Genomic DNA, 26388 nt, shown 5'->3' with positions numbered 1-26388 from the left:
CATTGATTTAATTAAAAAAATAAAACAGCCCAGACAATTACATGAAACACCTAATAAATATATAGAAAGTGGAGAAAATGCAGTAGATCACCTAAGACGTGGTTGGAATCAATCGAATTGAAGTACCTAAACTCTGTACATATACCGATTAGCCACAACATTTAAACCACTGACAGTTAAAAATGAATGAAGTAGATTCCGGACTAGACTGACTAGACATTTAATCTTTGGTTTCTTATTTGTGAAACTGTTTTACACAAAAAAAATGAAATGTTGATGATTTCACTGCCTTTTTTTCATCCAGACCACACTGAACCAGGTCCATATCAAACACCAGTGACCTTAGATGAGTCAAATCTTGAACAGATTGTTGTAGAAAGGCTAAAGACTCTAATAAAACCTCCTTTCCGATATGGAAAACTGTTATTTTTTATATTAGAATATAAAATCATGGATATTTTAGTGCGCTTTGTTGCCTCTGGACCACTTTAAACCAGGTCGAGATTAAAAACCAGTGAGCTTAGATGGGTCAAATCTTGAAGATATTGTCATACAAAAGCTCAAGACTCTTCAAAAACAGAATTTTTGATGAGGAAATCCATTGTTGTCTGAGTTGAAATGTAAAAACATGGAGATTTTAGTGCTTTTCTTTGCATCTGGGGCACTTTAGACCAGGTTCAGATCAAAAACCTCCATGCTTAGATGGGTTGAATGTGGAATAAGTCACATTTTTGTACCAGAACAGTTTGTGCTGGTATAGGCCCCATCCAATAGCCCTAAGGGACTTAAGGGATCCACTGCCACAGTCCCAGAACTAGACATAACAGGACGTCCATAAAGGTCCCATGTTGAGGTAGCTATTATCAGAGCTGTTTTGGCAGCAGGTGGTTTTAATGTTGTGGCTGATTGGTGTAAGTACAGTACTTGATCGAATGTGCAAGCTTAAACCACTTGTAGGCAGCGTAACGTATAGGCAGACGTAGTAAAGAATTACAGACGATGAATGCAGTTCAATACAAAGATGCACCAGAGTATTCTATTTAGAACTGGGCAGAATTAAAAAAAAAATAGATTGTTGTGCTTGACAAAGACCTTAAATCCTCCCGAAAATAGGAGAAGGAAGTGATAGTGAGTATGATGAGTTTACCTTGTCCGTAGATTATGCATTGATTGAAAGAGGAGCTTATGAATCTTGGATTGTTGCCATAACAAATTTCAGCCCTCTCTCAAAAAGTGATATTCCTGTACAAACTGCAGCTTCGTTTATGTATAGACATAAGCACATTTTCATTGAAGCAAATGTACTTTCCTTGTCAAAAAACAAGCCTGCGATGTCGTAAGAAAGTCTTCGAGTTTGAAATAAAGCTGCATATGGAAGTAGAAAAAAGTTTTTCTCTTGCTGTTTATGTAGGTTTAGACACTAAACTATTTTGAGGTTTAGATAAAAATGTCACGCTTTCGTTAACACTTTCACAAGAATAACTTCCTGTTAGAAAAATGGCATAGATTGGGTTACAATACGACTTTTTTACAACTAATTTGAAGCTTCTCCTCTGTTTTCTGAGTTACCAAGTCCCGCTCTATCTAATATATAATTGACTAGCTTCAAAACACTAAAACTGTTGATTTGAAATGTTTGTGAAGCATCCCATAGAAAACATTGGAGACAAGACTGCAAGCTTATATTAAAAAAAACGTTAGTCCTTGTTTGACCTTGAGTTTCGTGAGCTGTCCGAGACAGAACAGTCTCTACTTGGCTTTTTTTTTTGTTATTTGTTAATTGATGTGGTTCAGGTTGATTTTCCATGGGAGAAGAAGTATAAACTGGTCTGTAATAGTTATGGGTTCACATTAGGGTGTAGATCTGTGCCTAAAGTCAGTCATTTTCGTTGTACGGGGCAGGTGGTTGACTGTTTGGACTGTCTGCTCTGTAACGGTCGCTGTTGTAGTTGAGTTACTGGCAAACAATGGCGTAACTGTTTTTGTACAAGGTGGGTGATGGGACCTGAGAGACGCTGCTGCCTTTCACACAAGAAGCTTCATTTCCCGTCCTGCATGCGAGAGCTGATGTTGTCTCCATTATTATATCGATAGGGTTCATCATTCTGACAGCTGAGGGGAAATCAATGTGCTTAATATCGGTGTCAGGCTTCTGTTGGCATCCTCACCGAGAAAAAATACAACCTATAGCCATCCATAGGTTGTTTATGTCTGGTTTAAACTCATAGACAGGCTGCATGCTAAATAGAAAGTCCCCATTTCCATTTATTTGATGTCAAAACAGGTCTGTCTGCGCGGTAAGCATTTTGGAATAATGTGTAAATGCTCCCGAGTTGTAACAGGAAAAAGGCTTTTTTTGCTTTTTGTGGCATTAGGAATCTGGCAATCTCACTTGGCTTCAGCATAAGTGTAGTTTGATCCAGCTAAACATTATTTGCTTAGGACTAACGCAGCCTGGAGATATGCAGTAATTTTTAATAATCAGTTCAGTTTTTTTTTTCACCATCAGCCTGAGTTAAAAACAGAGGAGTATGCAAAGTGATTCACACAAAAAGAACTTTAAAATCAAGCAAATTTATGCACATTTGCTAAAAACTAAATAAATAAATAGATGGGTTTTAAGTATTCTGATGATGTTGCTGAAAGGATTTCTCTTTTTTTTTTTTTAGCAGACAGGAAAAGATTGCAGAGGTCAGTGTGAAGAATATTTCAGTGCGGTGGATGATTTGGTCTGAAAGCACTTATTATTATTCCACTGGCTCGGTCGATAATATGGTTTTAAGACAATTCTGTTTTTAACCCTCTGAACCCTAAACTGTTTCTGGGTGTTTATTTGCCCCTGTGACATTTTCACTCAATGTGGGCTCATTTTTCACAACAATGTAAAGTCCCACACCTCGATGGAAGCAGAGCAACCATGACTGGAAGGAGAGAGAACTCAAGAATGTCCTCATTGCTGTATGATGCACTCAGATTATTATTATTATTATTATTATTATTATTATTATTATTATATTTCCATTTCCGTTTAATTGAAAAAATCTGGAGTTAACATGTCCAACATTTTTCCAAGTGCCCACAGATGTTACAAATACTTGAAAAAAACCATGGTGGATCTACATTCTATAGATATTTTACTACTTCGATCTGTTTCCTTACTTGCCTCCTGTCTGCTCTCCATTAACACTGCCCGCAGTTCAACCTAGTTCAGCTGAAAAGTTCTTGAATTGTTGTCACCTGACTGATTAGATCTGAATTCCTAATAGCTTCACAGATGCACCAAGGAGCTAAAAAATGACAGCATCTGATTAGAGCCAGTGGTTTGTTTTTGGTAAATTTTTAAACGAGACAAGATTTGACAAAATTAACACAATTTTTAGCTTAAAAAAAACACCAGTAGCTTGTAATTCATGTCTATGATTATACAAATAAGTGTAACTGGTACATATAGGAGTGATGCTCATCACAGATTTTTCTTTAAATGAGGAAATAGAATATTTACATTCCACCTTAAAAGTTGGCGATAGTTGCCTCTTTGTTGTGCAATGCATTAAATAAGTTTTTGCCAGTTTATACATCAACTAGAGCAGCAATTGGTAATGAATTCACATTTATAAGTCATAATCGTCAACTATTTTGATGATCAATTAATGAGTTTAAGTAATGTTTTAAGAACAAAGTAAAAATTCTGTGATTGCAGCTCCTTAAATGTGGATATATTCTGGCATCTGTCATCATCTGTGACAGTATGGATGAATATGTTTGGGTTGAAGAAACAGAATGGAAACTACTGCGCATTTTTCACAACTTTCTGACATTTGATAGAGAAACAACCAAACTAATTAACTAATTGAGTAAATACACACCAGTGAAAATAATGGTTATTTGCAGCTGGTAAAGATGTAAAGACAAAACAAAAAATGCATTTTAATTGTTTGGAGCAGACAAAAATGTAATAATCAGAGCATAAAATAACTTTAAACTTATCTGAAACTCATATTTATGCCTCTTTACCTCTAAAGACGGGTTGCAATGCATTCATTTCAGAAAGATAAGATTATATGATAAGATCAACTTTATTCAGGAAATGGTTTTGCCAGAGGGCAATACACAAAGGTTAATGAAAAATACAGAGAGGTTAGTAATTAAATCGAGAAAAATGGAATACAAAGTACAAAATGCCATGTACTGAGTGTATAACTAAGTGTATAAAGTGCCTAAGCGGATGCCAAGGTATAGTGTCCAAAGAAAAAACAACTTTATTCGGATTTTGCATTGAAATTTACCATATACTAAACATTTGACCACAAACAAGATACAGAGACTTATGCACAAAATCCTGTTTTTGTTAAAAAGAAATAGTTGGCACATGATAAATTATGCATAAAGTCAGTCTACCACTTGATCTAGTGGACATTTATAGTTGATTAATGTATATAAACTCAACACCATGAAAGCAGTCGTTACGCAACTTTACTGTGTGCAGACGTCAAAGCAAACAAGAAGCACTACACCTCTGATATCATGACTTCGCTGTTCCAATACCGCCGTCCATAAATATCTCTTTGCAAACACGGTGTGAACTCTCCCACTTGAACTTTCTGTCAGTGTCAGTTTGTCTGAAGACTCTCCGCTGATGTATCTGAGCGTTTAGCGGTGAAGAAGGATTACGAAAGCGCCCCGCTCTACTCATTTGAGGTCACTTAATAGAACGGCATAAGCTTTGTGCCTAAAACGTTAATGTGAAAGGTCTCCTTGTGCACTCGGCGAGACGTGGCGTTCTGCACCTGTTGAAGCACATTTCCCCGCGTTACGTGAACACAGAGGTGGATCGCTGTTGCCATTGTGTGACCCTCGAAAATGGATTGGACCACGGCTGCACTCGGTGAGGGTAATTGTGCCCTTGAAGGCAGAGCTGCTGAGGCCACGGCTGCCATGGAGTGGAATGTGCTGCGGAAATACACTTCAAGAAATAAAGCGAACATCCTTTATTTAGACGTGAATGCGGGCTAAAAATGTCTCACTTTTTATACATAAATTGTCCCCCCTGCTGCCTCCGTTTCTCTTCCCTTTTTCTCTCCGAAACACAAACACGTGAAATGAGCTTTTAACGATTGACGGCGGAGCAGAACGCCGTGTGGTTCTCCAGAGAACCGAACCTGAACATTAAGAAATGTACAGGTGATGAATTTACTTTGATTTAGCAGCTTATTCTGTTATGTAGAATAAAGTGGATTTTGATGAAATATCACCATTTTAAGCTTTGATTAAAGTAAAACCGGCTGCTTATGATTCATATTTGTAATTATATCTATATAATTCAGCACTAATCTGCCGCTGTTGTTTCTTCAAGTGAGGAAATACAATAATTTGCATATTCTAGTTAAATTCATATACACACTTAAACTCTACTGGATCCAATAAAAAGAAATAATTAGAGGTTCCATATTAGCATTTAAGGTGTGTTGACTGATTCCCAACGTCAATCCGTGCATTTATCTACATGCAAGAAAGCAGTCCACCTTAAAAGCTTCCAGTAGCTGCTGGCTGCCTTTGAGCAACGCATTGATTTATTATTTTGGAGTCTATACATTGATTGGAGCTGCATATAATAATAAAACAACAACTGATTCACACTCATAATCTTTAACTGTTTTCATAATTAATCAGTTTAAGTAACAGTTTTTGGAGAAAAAAGTAAGAAATTCTCTCTTAAATGTGAAAACGTTTGAGTTTCTTTACTCCTCTGATAGCAAACTGAATATCTTTGGGTAGAGAGTAGAGATCAACCGATATGGGTTTTTCTGGGCCGATACCAATGCCAATTATTTGTAGTCAAGAAAGGCCAACACTAGACATTAGGTTTAATGTTTTGTTAGCATGTGACAGCAGATAACCTGTCATTCATAACTAGACTGCTTCATTAATATTCATTACTGAATATGTAAAATAGAAATAGGAACAATTAAATTATCTCCTGTTTTTATGGGATCAACTGAGATTGATCATTTTGTTTCCTGCTGTTCTTCTCTGTTTTCTTAATCTTTCAGTGTTCTGTCCCCTTAGGTTCAGACCTTAAAGTATTATTAATTGTTGTTTTCCAAACTGTTTCAGGTTAATCTGCCGTCTAATTTAGCAGCTAGCCGTTAGCATAGCACCAGCCGCTGTGAGAGCAGCCAGTTTCCTGTTTTTTTGTGACATTTCTATCAGACTGACAACAGACACAGAGAGGAGGCTGCATCAGACCTGAAATAGCTCATTTAATTGATCAATAATCAGTCAATAGAAATACAGATACGGATAATCGAACAAATGTCAAATATCGGCCATGATTATCGACCAGGCTGATAATCTGTCTATCCCTAGTAGAGGACAAAACAAGACATCTGATGGATGTTTTTTTTCTAAATTTTCTGACATTTTTTTAGAAGGAAAATTAACTTATCAATTAATGAAGAAAATAATTGACAATGAAAATTATCTTTATTTGTAGCTAATAAATATGAAAATGCAGAAAAATATATTTCTGCAAAGGACTAATAATCCAATACAATAACCTTCTGTGTATTTGAAGTTCCTATTTATGCCTCATCCGTAGCTATTAATGCTGGAGTGCATCAGTGTTGCAATAAAACAGCACATTTATTGAGAAAAATGACTTAATTAGGCAGTCGTCTCATAGTCTGCCGTAGACAGTTGCAAGAAAAAGTATGTGAACCCTTTGGGATTACTTGGATTTCTGAATAAATTGGTCATAAAATGTATTCTGATCTTTATCTAAGTCACAACAATAGACAAACACAGTCTGCTTAAATTAATGCCACACAAAAAGTGATATGTTTTTATTGAATTCAGCATGTCAACATTCACATGAAACATGGTTTTTTTGTAATGTCTCCTCACAGTGGACTTCTAACAGGGAAAAACAAATGATTTTCCTCCTTTATGTGCAGCGTTGACAGACTTGTGCTGTCCGTTTTCCCACCAAAACCCAGCTGTGGTTGTATCGCCACACAGGGGGAGCCAGAGGGGCTATTAAGAGGGAGGAAACCACTTTAGTCTCCCCTCCTGCCTCCCTTTTCGGTCTCCCCCACTGCAGGAGGTGGGAGATGGATCGCTCAAGGTGACCTCAGCTGGCACTCTGTCTGCTGAGCCGCCCTCGTGCCACCATCCCCTCACACTTACTCATTCTGTTCTTTCGTCTCGCTCGCTGCCAGCCAGTCCCTCCAGGCAGCCAAACTTCCCAACAGAACCTTCAGCAGCCTTTTTTTTTTTTTGCTTGAGAACCCGCCACCCCCCACGACGTTTTCTCTCCGCCGGCTGCTGCTGCCGCTGCTTCTTGGTGGGTCGATGACGTAGAAAACCTCACAGTGTGCTCTTTTAAATGGGTCAAAGCTGTGCTACTGAATGAATACAATATTTCCAGACATAACCAGGAATAAAAACCTCTGTATTGCATTTATTTAATATATACACAACAGTACATATTGCTTTTATAAATAGGACAGCTGGGTCAGAAACATGCATACAGCAATGCTAGTATTTGGTTAAACAGCCTTTCGCCATTTTCTCCTCAACTAGGCACTTTTGGTTTCCATCCTCGAGCCCCTGGTTGAACCTTTGACCCTCTTTTTAACAGAACTGGTGCAGTTCAACCAAATATGTTGGCTTTCTGACACAGACTTGTTTCTTCATTGGTTATTGATGGGGTTTATTTGTTGCATGTTTGGAGTAATTTTCCTGTCAGGAAAACCCAACTTCGTCCAAGACCCAACCTTCTGGTTCATGATACATACATTTGTATATGTGTAAACTTGCTGAGGAGAAGTTATTGTATTCCTTAAAGCAGTATGTGACAAAATGCAATAGAAAAGGTTCGCAGTACTGGATGTAAAACAGGCTTCTCCTGCATTTTCTTTTGCAGTTTTTCCTCAAAACTTCTATATATATAGTGGATGAATGTCCCTTTATATAGTGTGTAGTATTGCATGAAGTGTGTTCTTGTGCTTCTCGGTGGTCCGATGACAGAGAAATCTCCCAGTGTTCTCCTGTAAATGGGTCAAAGCTGTGCCACTAAAATATGCTAATTCCACCAGCGAACACAATATCAGCAGACATAACTGAAAACCTCTGCATTTCATTTGCTCATGACTCTGAAAGCTGCCATTTAGAACCGATACTGCACTAATTCTCTGCAGTTTCTCTGAGACGGCTTGGTCCACATAAAATGCTTAAACTATCCCTTGAAAGCAAAAACTAATGAAATTCCGTGCGATAACATTTAGATGATCAAACAGTAAAACTCTCCCTTGAAACTGGCGCTAATGAAATTCGTACCGAACTAGTCATAAACTCTTCACTGAAGCAGGTTTTAATGAAAGCAGTTTTTAAGTGTTACGGTGCAAAAAAGACTATCAGAAATTGTTATTTTAAGGACTGGAGTCAATAAAATATTCAAATAGGAGTTCATTTTTGAGGTTAGTTGGTTGCAGATGATAGCTTCTCCAGCAAGGAAGCTATTGACATGTTATCAGGCGATGAACTGAGGCGAGCGGACGTGTAGGAAGAAATCTGTTTCCTGTGTTTCTGAGGCATCAACTGTGTTCTTGCTTAAAGCGCTGCGAGGCCCCTGTAGATTAACCAGAGCAGCGTTTTAAGATTCTTTGAGAGTTTGCCTTCCATCGCCTCCTCCTCTCTCCTGAGGTCAGCGTTCACTGCACCACCGCGCAGAACAAAAGGCCTACTTCTGAGGTGATCAATCCTGAAGTGAGAGGTAAGGAGAAGGGAGTTTAGATGATGAGAGCAAGGGAGAGAGGAGAGCAGCGGCGTCAGGCAGCGCTGAAGGTCACTCACAAGAAGAAGCCGAGAATCTACAGAGAAAAACATGCATCCTCCTGAAAGGAAAAGGCCTTGATGATGGCAGTAGTCAAGCTAACGAGAGTCTCGTCGGACCTGACAAGATGCGGGTTCATCAAAACGTGATGAAGAAGAATCCGCCGCTGCAGCCAGTTACACTTCACAGCAAACATTAGCTTTGATTTTAAAGGAGGGGGGATAACTGACATGCAGATAAAAGATTGTTGTGTTAAACGTGTGCAGAAGTGAAAAATTAATATGTTTCTGTGTTGTCTTGATGAAAACAGACATTTCTGCGGCAGCATTTTGGGTGAATGAGTTGCAGACGGCTGTGTGGGTCGGTTGGATTGTATTCCAGCTGCTTCCCACATTTTATGTCGAGTTTGCCCTGGTGTCATTCACATTTTCTCTGTGGGCATGTGAAATTAACATAGAGCAATGCCAATACTTGCTGAAACATCCTTTGACAAGTTTCACCTCCTTTTGGTTTCCTTCCACAAGCTTCTGGTTGAATCTTTGACCCTCCTCTTGGTGCAGGTCAGCTGAACTTGTTGGCTTGTTTCTTCACGGCTTCTTGATGGGGTTTAAGGCTGAAACATTGATTTTAGCCTAATTTAGCAATTTCTTGACCCATTTTGTTGCATGCTTGGAGAAATTTTTTGACCCTCCTCTTAACAGAATTGGTGCAGTTCAGCCAAATTTGTTAGTTTTGACTCAGACTTGCATCTTCATCACAGTCCACAGGTTCTTGATGGGTGCAGCTTTATCAAAGTCACAACTTTGGGGAGGTCAGTCTAAAACCCCAAATCTAGCCTAATTAATCATTTTTTTCACCACTTTTTGATGCATGTTTGGAATCATTTTGCTTTGGGAAAACTCAACTGCGTCCTAAACTCAGCTTTCTGGCTCATAATACGTGTATGTGTATATTCTTGCTGAGGAAAAGTATCCATTAAAGCAGTATGCCACAAAGTCCAATGGGAAAAGTCAAGAGTAGTTGATGGAACAGGACTTCCCTTGCATTTTCTTTTGAAATTTTTTTTAAAATCCATACATATTTAATACAACATCTCATGTGTCACATCAGCAAGGTACTTTTGGTTTCTGTCTACAAGCTTCTGGTTTTGTCTTTAACCCCAAATGTGTTGGCTTTCTTATTTCTTCATCACTCAATTTCTTCGCCACTTTTGATGCATATTTGGACTAGGCCTTGTTGACAGCAACCTCCGCGTAGTCAAGCTGAGATGCCGATAATAGACAACTGTGTAAAACGTGTGTATAAGTGAAAAAAAAATACTTTTTGTGTTTTTCTTGCATGACAAATGAAAGATTTCTGCGGCAGCATTTTGGGTGAATGAGTTGCAGACGGCTGTGTGGGTCGGTTAGATTGTATACCAGCTGCTTCCCACATTTTATGTCGAGTTTGCCCTGGTGTCATTCACATTTTCTGTGTGTGTGTGTGTGTGTGTGTGTGTGTGTGTGTGTGTGTGTGTGTGTGTGTGTGTGTGTGTGTGTGTGTGTGTGTGTGTGTGTGTGTGTGTGTGTGTGTGTGTGTGTGTGTGTGTGTGTGTGTGTGTGTACTCGTTGCTTTTTGTCTCTCAGTGTTCCCAAGACACTTCTAAACCCTGCTAATCTTAATTCTGCAGAGATGGTGCGTATAATTAGCGTTTGGATCGACGCCAGCGTCTTATTGCCGCTGATGCACGAGGCTGTCTCAGTGCTACAACCGCGCTGCACTGTGGGTGACCCCCCGCTCGGTCTGGTAACACCACCCCATCCCCGCCCGTCCATCACGACATCCGTACGAGGCTTTATTATAAGCCGGGACCCTCTGTCAAACCCCCGCTCCTGTACTTTTTGATGCCGTTTCATCTCGTTACAAGCTGTCTTCCCTTTCTTTACTTTCATCCGCTTCTTCTTCCCACAGCCATCTCATCTCCTCCATCTTTGTTTTAACCTCCGAGCCGCCTCGGTTTGTTCCCGTCGCTCTAAAGCCAACACATTTGACACCCCAAGATTGTAGATACGCGGTAAAATATTGTAGCTTGATATCCTATATGCGAAGATTTCCGTTTGACGCAGAACCTCACACTATTTAACCTCTGTATTCCTGCAGTTGTCACAGCTGCACCGAATAATTACCATCTTGAAAGGGCAACACATACGGTAATTCCGTATGATATGTGTCAAAACACCCATCTGCATCTGTTTCCACATCTCTGCTGTATGTCTCTACGTGTTCTACTTCTAAGCTTCAGTGCTCCAGAAAGGGAAAAAAATAAAGAAAAAACAGCATGTTCTCTCGCTTCGAGGCATATCCCAGCTCCTGTGCTGCTTCTTCTGTCTGCACACAGTGTTCAGTTTGTGTGCTACAGGCGTCAGATGGTGTGTCATAATGTTGCACAACCTGCCGCCTCATTGTGTGAAATTACATAAACGTGGTCGGTATATGTTGCCCCGATTGGTCAGTAACACAACCAGTGCTTAGAAATGGTTGATTTTTTTACTATTTGATGTTTTGGGAGCAATATGGCTACTGTTTATATTCCTAAAGATGATCTACTTGTGTCTTTTACATGGTTCAAACATCCATATGGTGTTTCCACACAAATAAGGACCACAGCTGCTCAGTATCTCTACCTTGGAACGACATTGTGCCGGTAACGGTCTCAAAAATACACATTCAGACTGACTTTCAAGTTTAAGTTCTGACTGTTTTGTCATGTGTCTTTTCAAGGCTCCATGAATCATTCTCAGTAGTTTTGAGTACAAAGTTTGGAACATGTACATTTTACCTGTAATTCAGCTTAATGCAACGCTTACGCTTAAACTCCTTACACTTCCCACCTTGAAACATTTTAAAGCTCAGCATATTAAGACAATGAATGTAAGAGCATTTTTGTGCTTTACATATTAACTGTTTACAAAAAGTTAACCTATGAAATCAGATTTCAGGATTTAAGGTAGTGAGGTACCTTCACGTTTAACTCTTGATTTTCAGGGTTACACTGGAGTAGGGATAAATCGATTACTGTGCCTGAAATGTGTTTTTTTTTACGATTATCAGTATCTGTATTTTTATCGACCGATAATCGATAAACGAGCTACTGAAATGTCTGTTGCAGCCTCCTCTCTCTGTCTGGAGTCACCCTGTGTTTTCAGAAATGTCTCTCAAGCAGCAGAAACTGAACAAAAAGCACCACAAACTAGGAAATTAGCTTCTCTCACAGTGGCTATAGCTATGGCTATGCTAACGGTTAGCAGCTAAGTTAAGACAGATTAACCTGAAACAGAGTCTGGAAAACACCCTTATTAATGGAGAAGCCTGGCCATGAATGACAGATTCTCTACCATCTCATGCTGATAAAACATTACATTTAATATATACCGGTTCCAAATATCGATTATCGGCCTTTCTTCAGCACCAATAATCGCCATCGGTATCGGCCCTGGAAAACCATATCAGTCTTTGGTGCATGGTTAAAAGGAAGGTCTTGCATGAAAATGAGATGTCACCGTCGACCGCAAGATGTCTTACGGCCGTTGTATGTTTCCACTAGCTGTTGTCTAGTGAAACAATCGACCGATTAAAGCACTAAAGGCTTAAAGTCTCCTTGTTGACCTTATGGGATTTGCAGTAAGCTTAGCTACTAGTATGAATTATGTTTGAATATTTGTTCTTAACTTGCTCCCAAGACATTTTAACACCGCTAGCATTGCACCTGAAACAATTATGATCCACAGGGCTGTTTTCAGACGTTAGGGGTTGCTCTGCTTCCCAACACTGGTCACTCAATTGGCACAAACAGTTTACCAAAATGTGTTTCTTGAAACATTTAGGGCCTGAAATGAGCCATTCAGTTGCTAAATCGGTCTCCATTTTAGAGCAAACAGTTTAAAAGTTTTTGGGTAGTTTTCCAGATCACATTTGATGCTCCTCATTTGTGTAAAGCAGCTTCAACTTTAACTTTATGCATGTTAGGAGCACGCAAAGCCACAATCTGTCTCTCAAAATGCATCCCAACACTAGCAGAATGCATCACAAGGCTGCTTACATGGACAAGGAATAGGAAGTGACAGATCACAAGGCTATAATTTTCCAACACCCCATAAGATTAAGCTGCATTCAAGCAGCACAGTACTTTAATTTAGTCCACAGTTGCATTTTTAGTCAGATCTACTTGTGCCTTAATGATTTGACTTTGATATTGATCAACCTTAACTTGCACATGCACAAAACCGGCAATTCATTTTGCCAGCTTTCCCTCCTGCTTTGGCTGCAGCGGCTCTCTTGCTTTCATTTTAGATTATATGTTTAAAATCCTCATATCGACTTAGGATTATAGTTTGATTTTCTTGTGATAAATATGCATCTCTGCACCCTCAACAAGTTGATGACCAGCTTTGTGTGGCCAGATACTGATAGATGGTGTGTTTAAATGTGACCAAACAACTGAAACAGCACAATTGAAAATGAAGTTCAAAAACAAAAATAATACTCGGCAGAATTACGGGCTGAGAAAACAAATCAAGTTAGCACAGAGTGACACTTGAGTTGAAACACCAGCGCCGACCCAGAATATCAAACAAAGCCCGATGAGGGAGGTTAAAAACACCGTCGTGGGTGTGCAGTCCGGCAACAAAAATAACAAGACATGATTATGCAAGCGGCGTCGTTGGCTGCATTGGTTCGGTTGTTTACATATTAGATTCGACCAGGAGGCAAATTAGCCGGGTGTAACTCGGCTGTTAGTGGCAGGAATATGTTGGAGGACACTGACAGGCAGCCAAAAAAAAAATCTCAAAATTTCAACGTCTTCCGCATCCAAATGTCCAAAAATCTAATGTAAAAGTTGCAGGATAAACTGTTGCCGTCTTAAATGTCTGTCTTTCGGTTCTGGCTCTCCTTTTGCCTGTGGTGTTTTTGTGTTTTTTGAGGGGTGGTCTCCCTTCTTTACTCCAACTTTACCACAATTTGAGACGCTTAAATCCATTTAGCTCCCCTCAGAGTGAGAGTTCAAACGGCCCTGGTGCGTCTGCTCCCTTTGTTGATTGGTTGAATTTGCTTTCAGTGACTCTCCGTAATTTGATTCATTTGAGGGGCTTCTATCGCCTCTGACCGCCTTAACTTAATTTCTCCATTTCATCCCGCTTTCATCTCTTTGTTTCTCCCCTTTCTCTTCTCGTGTCTTCTTTTCTTTCTTTTTTTTTGACCGTCCTGCTCCTCTTTGATGGAGTATTGATTAGCATCGCGGACGTAGCGACCCTCGGCTAGCGTACAGTACGTACAGAAGAAAGAGAAAGTTGTGGTCGAGATGGACAGCAGGAGTCCGGCTCCAAGAGAGAAAAAAGGGGGGAAGAAAGGAAGAGTCGGGTGGTGAAAGAAGGGGAGAAAGAGAGACAAAAAGATGGAGGGATCAAAGCCTTCTCCCATGTCAGTATTCGCAGCATGCATCCTCTGCACCCCCCACCTCACCGCCACAGAGATGAAGCGGCGAGTAGCTAATGTAGCTTCACAGAGGAAGAAATCCTCTCTTTCTCTATACCTGCCCTTCTCCCCGTCTCTCTCTCTCTGCAGTTTTTCCTTCAGTGATGCCGAGGGATGATTGAGAGCTCTCCCAACGACAGCATTTTTAAACAGACGCATCAATAAATAAACAGCTTGATGTAGTGTAGCGGAGATGTGTGTGTGTCCGACTAGGATGTGTTTATCTGTTTGCCATCCATCCCTTAACTCTTTCCTTCTCCAAAATCCGCCCTTATTTCTCTTTTAATTCCCCTTCTCGTTGCTTTTTCTCCCCCCTCCTTCGCCTCGTATCCGCTGACGCACTCCAGCATCCATTCCCTCACGCGTCTTCCTCTTGACTTGCCTACATGAGCGAACACGAATTTCCTTCTCAGGGCTGCAATTAATGACCAACAACAACATTATTGATCAACCTATAAAAAAACAAGACAAAAACAAAGCAAAAAGAATGCTCCGGATCGGTACCGTTCATAAGCTCATAGTGACCCATTTTCTGAGCTCTAAAGGAGACTTTCGGTGTCTTTCAACTCATTGTTCTGGACTTTTGGCTTCACTCTCACAGCTCTCATTAGCATCGTTTCCAGCTTTAACAGGCAGCTGCTTTCTGGGAAAGAAAAGCTTTGATTAAATATATTACCAGAGCTTCCAGGGAAGAAACTTAGCAGCTAGAAAGGGAACATAGTGGAGCGTTTATCACTTAACCCGCTGAACTCGATGCAGTTTCTGGACTTTTGGTTTGCTCTTATTACATTTTTACCTGCTGTCGGCTCAGTATAAAGTCCAACACCTCTATGGAAACAGTAAAGTATCATTTTATATACTATTTTAATTCCTAATTTGTAAATTACTCAGGTAGGTTAGAGAGTACAAGTCCTTAAACAGCAAAATGCAGTTTAGCTTCTAACCAGAAATGCAAAAGCAGCAATTAAGTCCATTATTTACACTATGATATGTACAGTTTGTTACAGTATAAACAGAGCACACTAATACATGACTGTATAGAAATATGGATAAAATATAAAATAATCTACAGGTCGATTTAAATAGTGCTATGAGCCCCAAACAGTGTAAATAGTGTGGTTTAAGTAAACTGTATGAACATTATAGGCAGTTTGAACACTGAAAACGGCATTAGTGCTTTGAGAAATCACACGATAAATACCATTTAATCTCAGTATCTACATTTGTTGGTTCAGTTTCTGTTTGTTTTAAATGCACTGGATAGAAAACAGAGAGTTCATTTCACTTTAAATTTAAATTTTAAACTGAAATGCTACTGATAAACCCCATTTTATTGATTTTACCAGCAATCTGAATTCATTCTGTGTCCCATTCTGTATATTCCATTAATTCCAATCCGTGCTCATCAGGAGGCCAGAAACATGAATCCAAATTAAAGCTAATGCAAGTAGTTTATTTGCACTGTAAGATGTTAAAATTCCTGCATCACAAGTTTAAAATTTAAAATGATGCCTTCAGACGACTTGCTTTGTCAGATTAACCTGCCAAAATCCATTAGTAATCATTTTAATTGCATAAAACGGAGAAAAACTACCTTTTTTTTTTTTTTTGCACGTGCAACACTAAAGAAAGCAGTTTTCTGCTTCATAAATGACTATTAATGAGTGCTTTAATTTGCTGGTTTTCACACTAGTGTGTTCACTTTCATGCTATTAATATGACTGTTTGTGTATTTACGTCTCTACATGTGTACATTTTATTCAAACACTCTGCCTTCATTCTCCTTCGAGCAGTTTTTCCCCGCTGCTGCTATGAATTAAATTCCCTCCGTGCATCTGAGGAAATTCATTTGCAGCTGAGAAACTGTGCACACATACATGATCAGCCATGTGCAGGTATCTCCGACCTGCCCGCATGCGTGCGCACACACTTCTTATAATTAGTTTTACGTATGCACAGTTTGCTCTGTCGTACCCAGATATCACTGCCATCCTCACACACACACACACACACACACACACACATGCTAACTGCCCTGCAGAAAACCAAGAGCCAATTTAAGAAGTAGGCGACTTGCACTGTAACTCCTCTGGCGTCTGGTTATCTTTGGAGTGCTGAGTGTTTGCTGTACGGCGGCTGCCTACACGCCGCACGGCATAATGAGATTTGTGCAAATTGTATCTTCAGTAGGACTCCTTCCAGGTTGGTTGTTCTGCAGATTCTGCTGCCTCCTTAACCCGACGCTTGCAGTCCAGACGTTAGAGAGGAGGCCTGAAAGAAACCGACTGCCCACAGTAGTCATGAGAAAACAGTTTGCAGATTGGAAGACGAACGGAGCAGGTTTTTCCAAAATATTAGATCTTTGAATCTCAGTAAACCTCCCACATTGATGGGTTAGAAAAAGTCGCCCGCTAATGGCCTGTATAAAAGCCTGAATTCAGCTAATGTGGTGAAATCACTCACAGAAACAAATGCATGGAGGAATAACACCCGACTCTGCAGCTCCTCCTGTGTTTCAGCATCTCTCAGCTCAGTTGTTTTGATTTTACAACCTGCAGCTTTACTGTTTAGTTCAGTCTCGCTGGTTTTATCATCTCCATTTCATGCAGCAACAGGCAACTGTTGTCAGCTAAAAAACTCAAATAAACAACGTGTAGCCTGAACCAAAGGGCAGACACAAGGCTGTTTTACATCGCAGGAACTTGTGGACCATTTTAAGGCAGCTTGAATCTTTGTGCATGCTCCAACTGCAAGATCTGCCACTGTAGAACCTCTTTCTAGGCTGTTTTCATGGGAGAAAAGTTGCTTACTAAAGGGTAGGTACTACAGAGTGGCCCCAAAAAACTGCTGTGTCTGTCTAAGCATTGATTGGTTAAACTTGAAGAAGACAAATTGTGATTGATTAAACTTGGAGACAACAAGAATGGACACTTTTCTGCCCTCTTAATGTCCTTATTTAGTTTAAATTCATCACATATGCTGACAAACCTCCATTGTTCTACTTCCTACATGTTCCAGAAGCTACTATTTGTCATTGGTTTGATGCATTAGAAGTTGAAGTTGAAGTCGAGCAAACCATTCCGAGATCTGGCAGTGGAAATCCACCTTTCAAGTCCCATATTTTGCCTCGTTTCCACAAACTAATCAAAGTCTCACATGTCCCCACAGTGGGTCTTTGAGGGTTTTTTTTAGCTCAAAACACTACAAAAATGGTTAATTTCATCATCGCTGTCTTGGTCATTGTTTTAGGGCTGTTCTAAATTGGCTGTTCTTCTCTGAAACCCAATGAACTGCTGCTATTACGCCCCCTTCAGGAAGAAAACGCTGCCCACACCAGTTTGAACTGGACAGCTATTGCTTAGCTTGGTGTTAGGTAGCATTTAGGTCAAATTCCTGTTGTCTTGTAAAGCCTGAAGGGGCACTAGTTCATATCTTAATATTTTTTCTTTTACACCTTCAAGCACAGTAAATATGGATTTTCCCCACAAAGGGCCTTGACTTTAGCAGCCTGCTCATGTCTTTTAGCAACAAAGAACCCAGATAATTGCTTCAGTAGCTGGTGGAGACCAAAACAGAGATAAAAACAATGTTGAATATTCCAATCATCATGTGGACAGACTTGTTTTGCTTCTCCGCTGCTGAATTCACAAATAGACCCTTTGTTAACTAGCATGTTTTCAATTAGCATAAATCAATGTGTTTTGCTGCCTCTAAGTGACCAAACAATCGATTAAGGCTGCATAATTACAAAAATATTGAATATCTCAGACAATATACTGATGGAAACGAGCTTCTGTTACAACAGATGTTACGCCTTCAGCATCTTGTTCCAACACAATCACAAGCTCTGTTTACCTCTGACAAGTAAAAAGCAGTCATTCACTGTTCTCTTCTAGCTGAATTGATCTTTACTTTTGTCTTTATAAAACATGAATTCAATCCTTTTCTATTATTATTCTTACTGCCAGTAAAAATGCTTTAAATCTGGACTGTTCTGAAACTCTTGATAGTCCTTGAGCAAGAAACTTTAATCTTTTAATCAATCATTCTCAAATTCATACAAAATGCGGTCAATTGGAGCAGCTCAATGTTCAGTAACACAAGTTGTCGATTTCGGGCGGCTCCCTGTTGCACAGTAGGAAAGTGTAATTGTGAGTATAGAAACCAAAACACATGGTTTCAGCCAAACGTCGCTGTTTAAACGAAGGTTACCTGCATGTTGGACAAGAGACCAGGCTGTTTTGCAGCAGGGTTGAAGGAGGTGGACTGAATCTATAAAGTCTGTTTACCGCAACATTCACTCCTCCATCTGCTTTTTATCCAGTAAATCAATTCTGCTGCTTTGTGCTCTTCAAGGAGCTCTGCTTATGAAAACGGGTGTTTGTCTGCATGCAGATTCTCACTTCCCCTGCATTTAGCACACAGATCCACGCCGTGATGTTGCCGCCTGCTTTGGCCCGTTGCGTCAGTGTGAATGAAGCTGATTCGGCCAGAATGCAGAACTCGTCGAAGTTTTCTATGAGTTAAGTTCGTTATCTTACTCGGACGGAGTGCGGAGTTTTAACTTTGGCTGGATGAAAAGTTACAGATTTGCACTTAACAGGAGCTGATGCATAGTGCAACAGATTTGGTATTTCAGTCAAAGTCTCAACAAATCAGAAACCGGTGAAAGATGGGAGAGTTCTCAGTGTGTCATCACGCTCACAAAAGCCTCATGTTTTGGCTCTCAGATGCTTCACACAGCGGGACATGTAATCATGACAAATTGAGACTCCACAAAATGAGTTGCTCATTTGCGTTTTCATTTGTTTTTGTGCGATGACTGCTGCAGTGACAGTGAAAACCGGGCATGTCAATCCCTCAGCCTGTTTTTATTTGTGTTCATGCTAATGAGGCGACTCTCTGCCATTGTGTTTGGCTTCATTCATACTTTATGGGTGTTACTGTTCCACTATTATGCATCACGCAGCTTCTATTTATAGCATCTGCTTCCAGTTTTGCTTGTCATGACTGATTTGGTTTACGGTTTCTCTCTGTTTGATGTGAGAGCTTTTTATAAACCCTCTCCAGTACTGTACCTCCTCCACAACAAGTCATTTTCGCATTCTGTTTTATCACTGGCTTTATTAAGCGCATTAATGTTTTATTAATTTGCAAATGTGCTAATGAAGTTGGCGTTGCAAAAAATAAAATAAAATTGTGAGTTCAGTTAACAAAGCCTTTTGGAAAGTGTGTGCAGGAATCATACCAGGCCTGTTGACTCAAAGCAGAAATGTGAGTTAAATCAGGGGAAATGAATGATGATGACTGATGCAGGCGGTATCCAGGTAGCAGTTACGCAGTGTCTCGTCTCTGATGACATTAAACTGTCTGCAGTCAGTTCGCAAAGTACTTTTGAAATTGTTCTCACCATCTGCTGTGTCAGTAAATAGTGTGTGTGTCACTGCTTCGACTGATTGAATTGTGCGATGTTAACAGTTGGTAACTAGTTTGGAAGAAATGATACAAGCTTTGAGGGCTTAATCTACCAATTATCTTGTTACCAAATGTTCTGCCAAACATCTTTTGTGTTTAAACCTGCAGTATAGAGATTTTGTCTCCCTCTTCTGGCAGTGAAAGTAATTACACAAACACTGTCGCCTATTTTTGGGCTGGGGCCCTTCCAATTTTAGTTTTTCCGAGAGTATTAGAAGTCTCTAGGATGAAGAAATGGCTAATTACCAAATGTTTTGTACTTTTGAATTGTTCAAACACTTTTTTCCATTGATCTGTTGGTCCTTCATGGACGTCAAAAGGTCAAAGAGTTGATAATGAGTTCCTTTCAGGTTTGTGTGTTCGACACGAAGCTGGATTTAGGTGACAGTTTCTGTTTAACATGTTAATTAGTGAGCTGTAGAGGTGCTGACACATTTTGCCACCTTTGGACAGAACCAGGATAGCTGTTTCCTCCTGTTTTCAGCCAACCGCCTTCTGGCTATAAACTTAATATTTAATGGACAGCAGAAGTGCTATTAATCTGAAAGAGAGCAAATAAGCATATTCCCTGGAAGTAGTGACTCAGTTCCCATTCGCCCAGGTGCTACAAGAGAGAGATTTGGATGCAGACATGCAAGAATTTAATGAGCTGGCTCAATCCACAAAGAGAATCTGGGACATTTAATTTAAACCCTTTTTTTCTCCTCGTCATTTTTACTAGACAGAGGAATGTTCCCTGAAGCTATTTCTGTAGCCCCCAGTCATGGACATAAGGCGTCACATTTAGGGAGAAACCTGTCAATACTGGGATGAGCGGATTGATTGAAAGTTGTTGAGGACTTCACCGAGAGACCGTCTTGTAGCACAGATACCAGGTGTGAACCATTCTGGTTGGATTGCATCACTGCCCTTTGCGTGCACCTTGCAGTGACTCACCGTAATGAGACAGAGGCCTCCGGATGGTGTCAAACTTCTTCTGATCACAGAACTCCACGGGCTGATTTCAAACAAGCATCATTTTGTTCCCCACCATGTTTGACACCCCCACCTCCCACCTCCGCGTCTCATTTCTGTCAGCGTTTTTCCTGCCCGTGCGATGATTGCAGGTGTTTTTGTTTCTAGGGCCTCGCTGCCGGTATTCAGGTCTCGGTGTCTTGACAGTTGATGCTGTTTGTTTCTCTATTCATAGCACTTTGGCTGCTTTGACAGTCGGCAACACGGCACTTCTCCTTGTTTACCGTGGTCTTTGCAGTCTCCCTTTTTTCCCCCCCTCATTCTTCTTATTCTAATTCACCTCATTTCCTTGTCCATTCTCTTTCTTTAGCTTCTCCTTTCCTCCCTCATAATCTCCTCCCTCCTTCCTTTCTCTTTGGCCAAGTTCCATACTATAAATCAGAACATTACGAGACTCTGCCGCTGCCTTGCAGTGGTGTAAAGTTACCACAAAGTACAATTACTGTAGTACAGTTTGACGGTACTTGTTCTAGGTTCTTTCCATTTTATGCCAGATCATACAGGGACACTGGAGCAAAATAATTCTCACTCCACGGTGTTCATCCGACATTTCTGAAATACTTTGCATGCAAAGATTTGAAACACAAAGCATACAGAGTTCTTGTGTAATATGAGTTTTACCCAGGGTCAGCACTAACAGAAGGATTTTAAATGACTCTCACCTTCTGTTTGGAACCACTTTCAAACAAGGCTTTACAAATAGTTAATACTTGCTAATTCCCATCTTATTTAATAGATAATAGATCAATTTTAAGCTGCTGTGAAATCCTTTCTGTTGCAAGGTTGTCAGCGAGTTTTAAAACCCATTACTGCGTATCAATGGGTTATAATATGTTAGCGCACCATTCTGGACAATGATTATTTCTGAACCTCAAAGCTGCACTGATAAATATTCATTTTAACAGTCCAACTGATTCATGCAACTGTAGTTTAACACTAAATTAGCCTGTATGAGTGATTTGGTGCCGTTGCTTTGTTTTTTTTCTGCTAACAGCTTAACAGTTTCGCCTCACAGCGTCTCATTTTCAGCTGCAGCTGCCAGTAAAAAGTTCACATCATGGGTCAAATAACAGACAAATACTGTTAGCAGCTAGCTGGTGGAGATAATGAAGCATTTACCAGCTAGGTGAAAACTAAAGCAAGCTGAAACAGAGTGAATTCTCAATACAACCTTGAAGCTGTTGGAGACTTGGTTGTAACTAAGTCATTCCAAAAATTTAGGGACTTTTCAACTGAACTGGGTTGAACTGCAGGCTGTGTTTAAGTACTTAAATGTCTATAGAGTGTAGAGGCGCCATTTTTTTTCCAGCACACCTTTGGGTACTTGAAAAAATGTTGATTCCAGGTTTATCAATTAATCTATTCAGTATAAAGAAGAACAAGCGGTCAGCAAGCTGTTGGAAGATACATTCAGCATGGTGAAACGGCTTTCTAGAGCTGATGTGCAGAGAAGAGTGAGAAGCACGTAGTTTGTAGAATTTGAATAAATGAAAGTAGTTAAATATCTATAGTGTCTAGAACCACTATTTTTTAACATTTATGATCACTTGAAAAACTATTGTACGTTAGTTCCCGGTTTTTGCCATTTTCGTTGAATAAATGATCCAAAAAACCCTGAACTTTGTTTCTTTCATTTGTTATGATTTCTGTCAAATACAGAAGACATTTCATTCTTTCTACTTCTAGCCATAGTTGTTCTGTTTCCATAGAGGTACAGGACTTTATATTGCTGCAAAAAAATGAGCCTACAGTAACTAAAAACATCATGAAACTGCTTAGAGTTCAGCGGGTTTAAAATGCTCTACGGTGTTGTAATAAATTCCACTCAGTGACTGGAGATGGAACACATCGTGATGGGCAGCAGATCGTAGAATAGACGCTCTTATGTTTACCTGTCCCTGACCTTCACACTCTTCTTCTTCTTCCCTTTTCTTAGCAACTGCTGAGGGAGATGCAGCAGATGGCCAGCCGGCCTTTCGCCACCATCAACGTCGCCTTGGAGACCGACGAAGAGCCGCCTGACCTGATAGGAGGAAACGTCAAGGTGAGCACAACCTTTTCTCAAAGCAATCACCGCCGAACCCCAGGGACCCACCTTTTGTCTGGGCCTGACAGCCCCACAGGCCGGGGTGCTCCATCCATCACTGCCAGCGTCGCTCATCTCCCATCAAGTGGGAGCTCGGTGCCGGCTGCAGTTTGATTACACTCACGCCCGAGCGATAAACATTCCTCACGCCGTCTGCTTTACGTCATTTTTGTGTGAAGTCTTCAAGGTGGTTTTATTGGTTTTTCAGCAAACAGAGGAACTCACTTAGGAAGAGGAGTTTGAAATGTAGTGCAGGTCCGGTAGACCTAATGAGGGTCAATGCGGTGTGTATTCGTGAAGGCTGGCCAGTGATGAAAGTGCACATTATACCAGTTATATCCAGTTATGGTGGTGAGCCTGTGAATTCTAATGGAAGTGAATTCAGTTAACCCTGGAGTCAAATACATGCAGATGAGAGCAAGGTAATGTAGACTATACTTAGAAATTAGATGAGAGTTTTGTTCCAACATCTTTATTCGTAAGAAAAGAAATAAATTAACACCCACTCTCAAGAAGTGTTTGCCAGCGTGAAAAAAAGACACCGTTGGGGATAATGATGGAGTCATCTCAGCCTTGTTTTGGTGCATCGAACCATCTGTGTTTCTGAAAGGAGAACGGAGAAATCGAAGGTAGCACCTTCTGTCAATGTGATCATACAGCTTGCTGGAGCAAAGTCATTCATATAGGAGAGGAATGTACACGCTGAAAGGCAAAGTCGATCCTGAGACGGGGGTTTAGGGTTTCTTAAAATGTGGCTCTGGGTGGAAAACATGCAACTGTCAGAGTCATATTTTCTTAGACTTTTCGGCAGAGTCTTGTTTAAATAAATGACACAGGCAGGAATTCTATATAACTCCCAAAACTAAGTGCTAGTTGACGTTTTTTGCGAGCTGTGAAGTTTGAAACCATGATGGATAGTTTTATATATTATATTTGGAACTGATCGTGTTGATTACAGTTGTTGTCGTTTCTCTGTGATAACAGACATCTTTGTGCTAACATTTCCTTCACACAAAAGCACATATTTTCTCACCAAAACGCTGAGATATCTTTGAAAATTTTGGATATGAATGGAGGTTTTTCCTTCAGAAATAACATCCGGTTTATTCTGAATATTATGCAAGCCAGGTGGACACACGGAAAACTATCTATTAATCTTGTGTTAATGTATTTAAAGACTATTTCAGGTTAAAATCACCTTTTTAACAGGTCTAAACGATATTTATATAATATACTAGAAGACACAATGCAAGCAAAATAAGCAGCCAGCACCATTTCTGATCATTTCCATCTTGAAACTGTAGTATACCAAGGACTACCTCAAAAGCATGGACTCACATGTGGCTGAATTACTGCTGTATCATAATTTGTCATTATGTAGTGTTGAGTGGTGTTTGAACAGAGTTGTAGGTGAGCTGGTGTGCTTGAACTTCATAGATCTGCACATTCTAGAGGAAACAATGGCTTAGAGTTGCATCTAAGCCGTTTTCAGTTAGGAAGCGATTGTTATCATGCAAAATAAACTTGTTAATCTGTACCTTCGATAAACAGAGATTAGTTTTTAGGGTTTCAGTCCATGATTGGCGAGAGACTTTAGTCATCTCAGCAGAAAAGAGTCCAACAGGGTCAAATCTGCATGTGAAGAAACAAGACGACACATCAAGTTTCGTGAAACAGTCGAGTGAACGGGACACTCTCTGTGTGAAGACAAAGCACCTGCTGTCTCCTAACAACGGAATTAATTCAGTCATAGGCAGAAGAACTAAGCCTTGTAGGACAATCAGATTCGGATGGAAATGCTTTCTTAGAAAATCAGGAGATTAGAGCTGGACTGGTCAGTGTGTAGTCGGCTTCATTGGGCCAAAAATCATTGAATTTCAAGTGGTCTGAGAGGAAACTAGAATCCTGTACTTCCTCTTGGCTTTGTTTTGGGATTTTACAAGATCTAACGTGACTTTAGAGAGACTTTAGCCAATCCACAGATCAGGCGAGATGGTGTAAAGACCAACAAAGTCGATTGTGAAAGTGATGGTTCAGTAGGTTAAACAGAAGACTTTAACTCAGAGTTTGAATCCCCAATGAAGCCACAAGTGAATGTTGACTTTTTGTTTGACTGCTTTAACCCTCAGAGCCCAACAGATGCACTTTGCATCCAAATTCGCATCCTTTAATCTTGGCTGAATCACTCTTGAAGTACATATCAAATAAAACAGCACAGTTTGACCTTTCTAACAATACTGGTAGCCAGTCTGTGCAATAATGTGTTGGTGAGTAAAATAACTTAGAGTTTATATCAACTGTGATCATATTTAGAACCTGTTAGACGCACATTTCTGTATCCATCATCACACCCATGATTAAGGTTTGAATTCCTCTAGAACTTTCTAAAGCATAGCTATGCTACTTTCTAGATATCTATGCAATAATATGTTAGTATATAACAAGAAACCAGAACTTTACAGTAATCCCTGTTAGTACTTACCAAGGCAATAGCATTAGGAAGTTGTATTTTTTACTAAATTCTTTGCCCATTTTTCGTGCTTTTGTGTTTCTTGGTTGAATAAGTGACATAACGTTGACCTAACATCTATCAAAACAAGCAGCAGAACAAACTCTTTCCAATGATTTCCATTGTTTCTTTGTGCACCAAAGATCTTCCATCCAAAAATCTTTTCTGCAAGCATTTAATTGGGAGATACATGTAAAAACACAACAATTTCTCCGTAGAGATTCTTCTTTTCTCTTGATATAAAGGCCAATAAGAAAAACATGCAAGTATTACCATATGAAATGATGAAATATTTGCTCAGTCTAGACTTTCCTGAAAGAAAAAAAAAACAAGATACAGCATGTATTAGTAGCAATTATAATGACCGAGATAAGAGTTTACAAGTAGAGGATTATAGAAATACCCTGAATATGTGGTTAAACCTTAACAAAAAGCTTGGGAGAGTAAATTTCCACCACATATTTATTAGTACTAAGAAAATATCCTCTGCTGTTTGGTTTAGTGTTGAGGCAGATGCAAATATCTCAAAGCTGGGCGAGTGAAATTACCATTTAAGTGGTTGTTTTGTGGATAAATTGACCGTTTCTGTGGAGTTCCCCAAGCACCTCAACCAATTAGTCCATTTTTAGGAGCCGTTAGGATGTACTGACCTCAGTCCTTTTTACCAAGTTATCAGTTTAATCTTCAACAGATTCAAAAATATGGAGTAGCTTTTAATAATAATAATAATAATAATAATAATAAACTAATTTGTAAGGGATCTTTCAGACACTGTAAAAGGTGTATTTGAGCTGTAGGTGAAATAAAGTACAGTTTTTAATTAATCGGATTTAATTTTGTGGATTCTGTTGACTAGGAATTACTTTGTCCCTTTAAATTGGTGTTTGAATTTCGGCAAAAGCGCAAAAATTAGCTTCTCCTTTAGCGACGTACATCTAATGTAATGGCATTTCTGGGTTA

At 39.8% G+C, this 26388-nt stretch overlaps 1 protein-coding gene across 2 annotated transcripts in view; it reads left to right on the top strand.

Moving 5' to 3' along the window:
* Nucleotides 1-26388, top strand: part of atrn (attractin) — a 205123-nt gene that overhangs the window by 147446 nt on the left and 31289 nt on the right. For both annotated transcript variants that reach the window (XM_051951584.1, XM_022191616.2), the window contains exon 27: nt 22770-22877. In XM_051951584.1, coding sequence (XP_051807544.1) covers nt 22770-22877 — 108 coding nt within the window. The remainder of the gene's footprint in view (nt 1-22769; nt 22878-26388) is intronic.

This window comes from Acanthochromis polyacanthus, chromosome 1 (genome assembly GCF_021347895.1).
Source record: "Acanthochromis polyacanthus isolate Apoly-LR-REF ecotype Palm Island chromosome 1, KAUST_Apoly_ChrSc, whole genome shotgun sequence".
Lineage (NCBI taxonomy): Eukaryota > Metazoa > Chordata > Actinopteri > Pomacentridae > Acanthochromis > Acanthochromis polyacanthus.
Note: the sequence above shows the minus strand (reverse complement) of the source record. Positions and strands in the feature narration are given on the sequence as shown.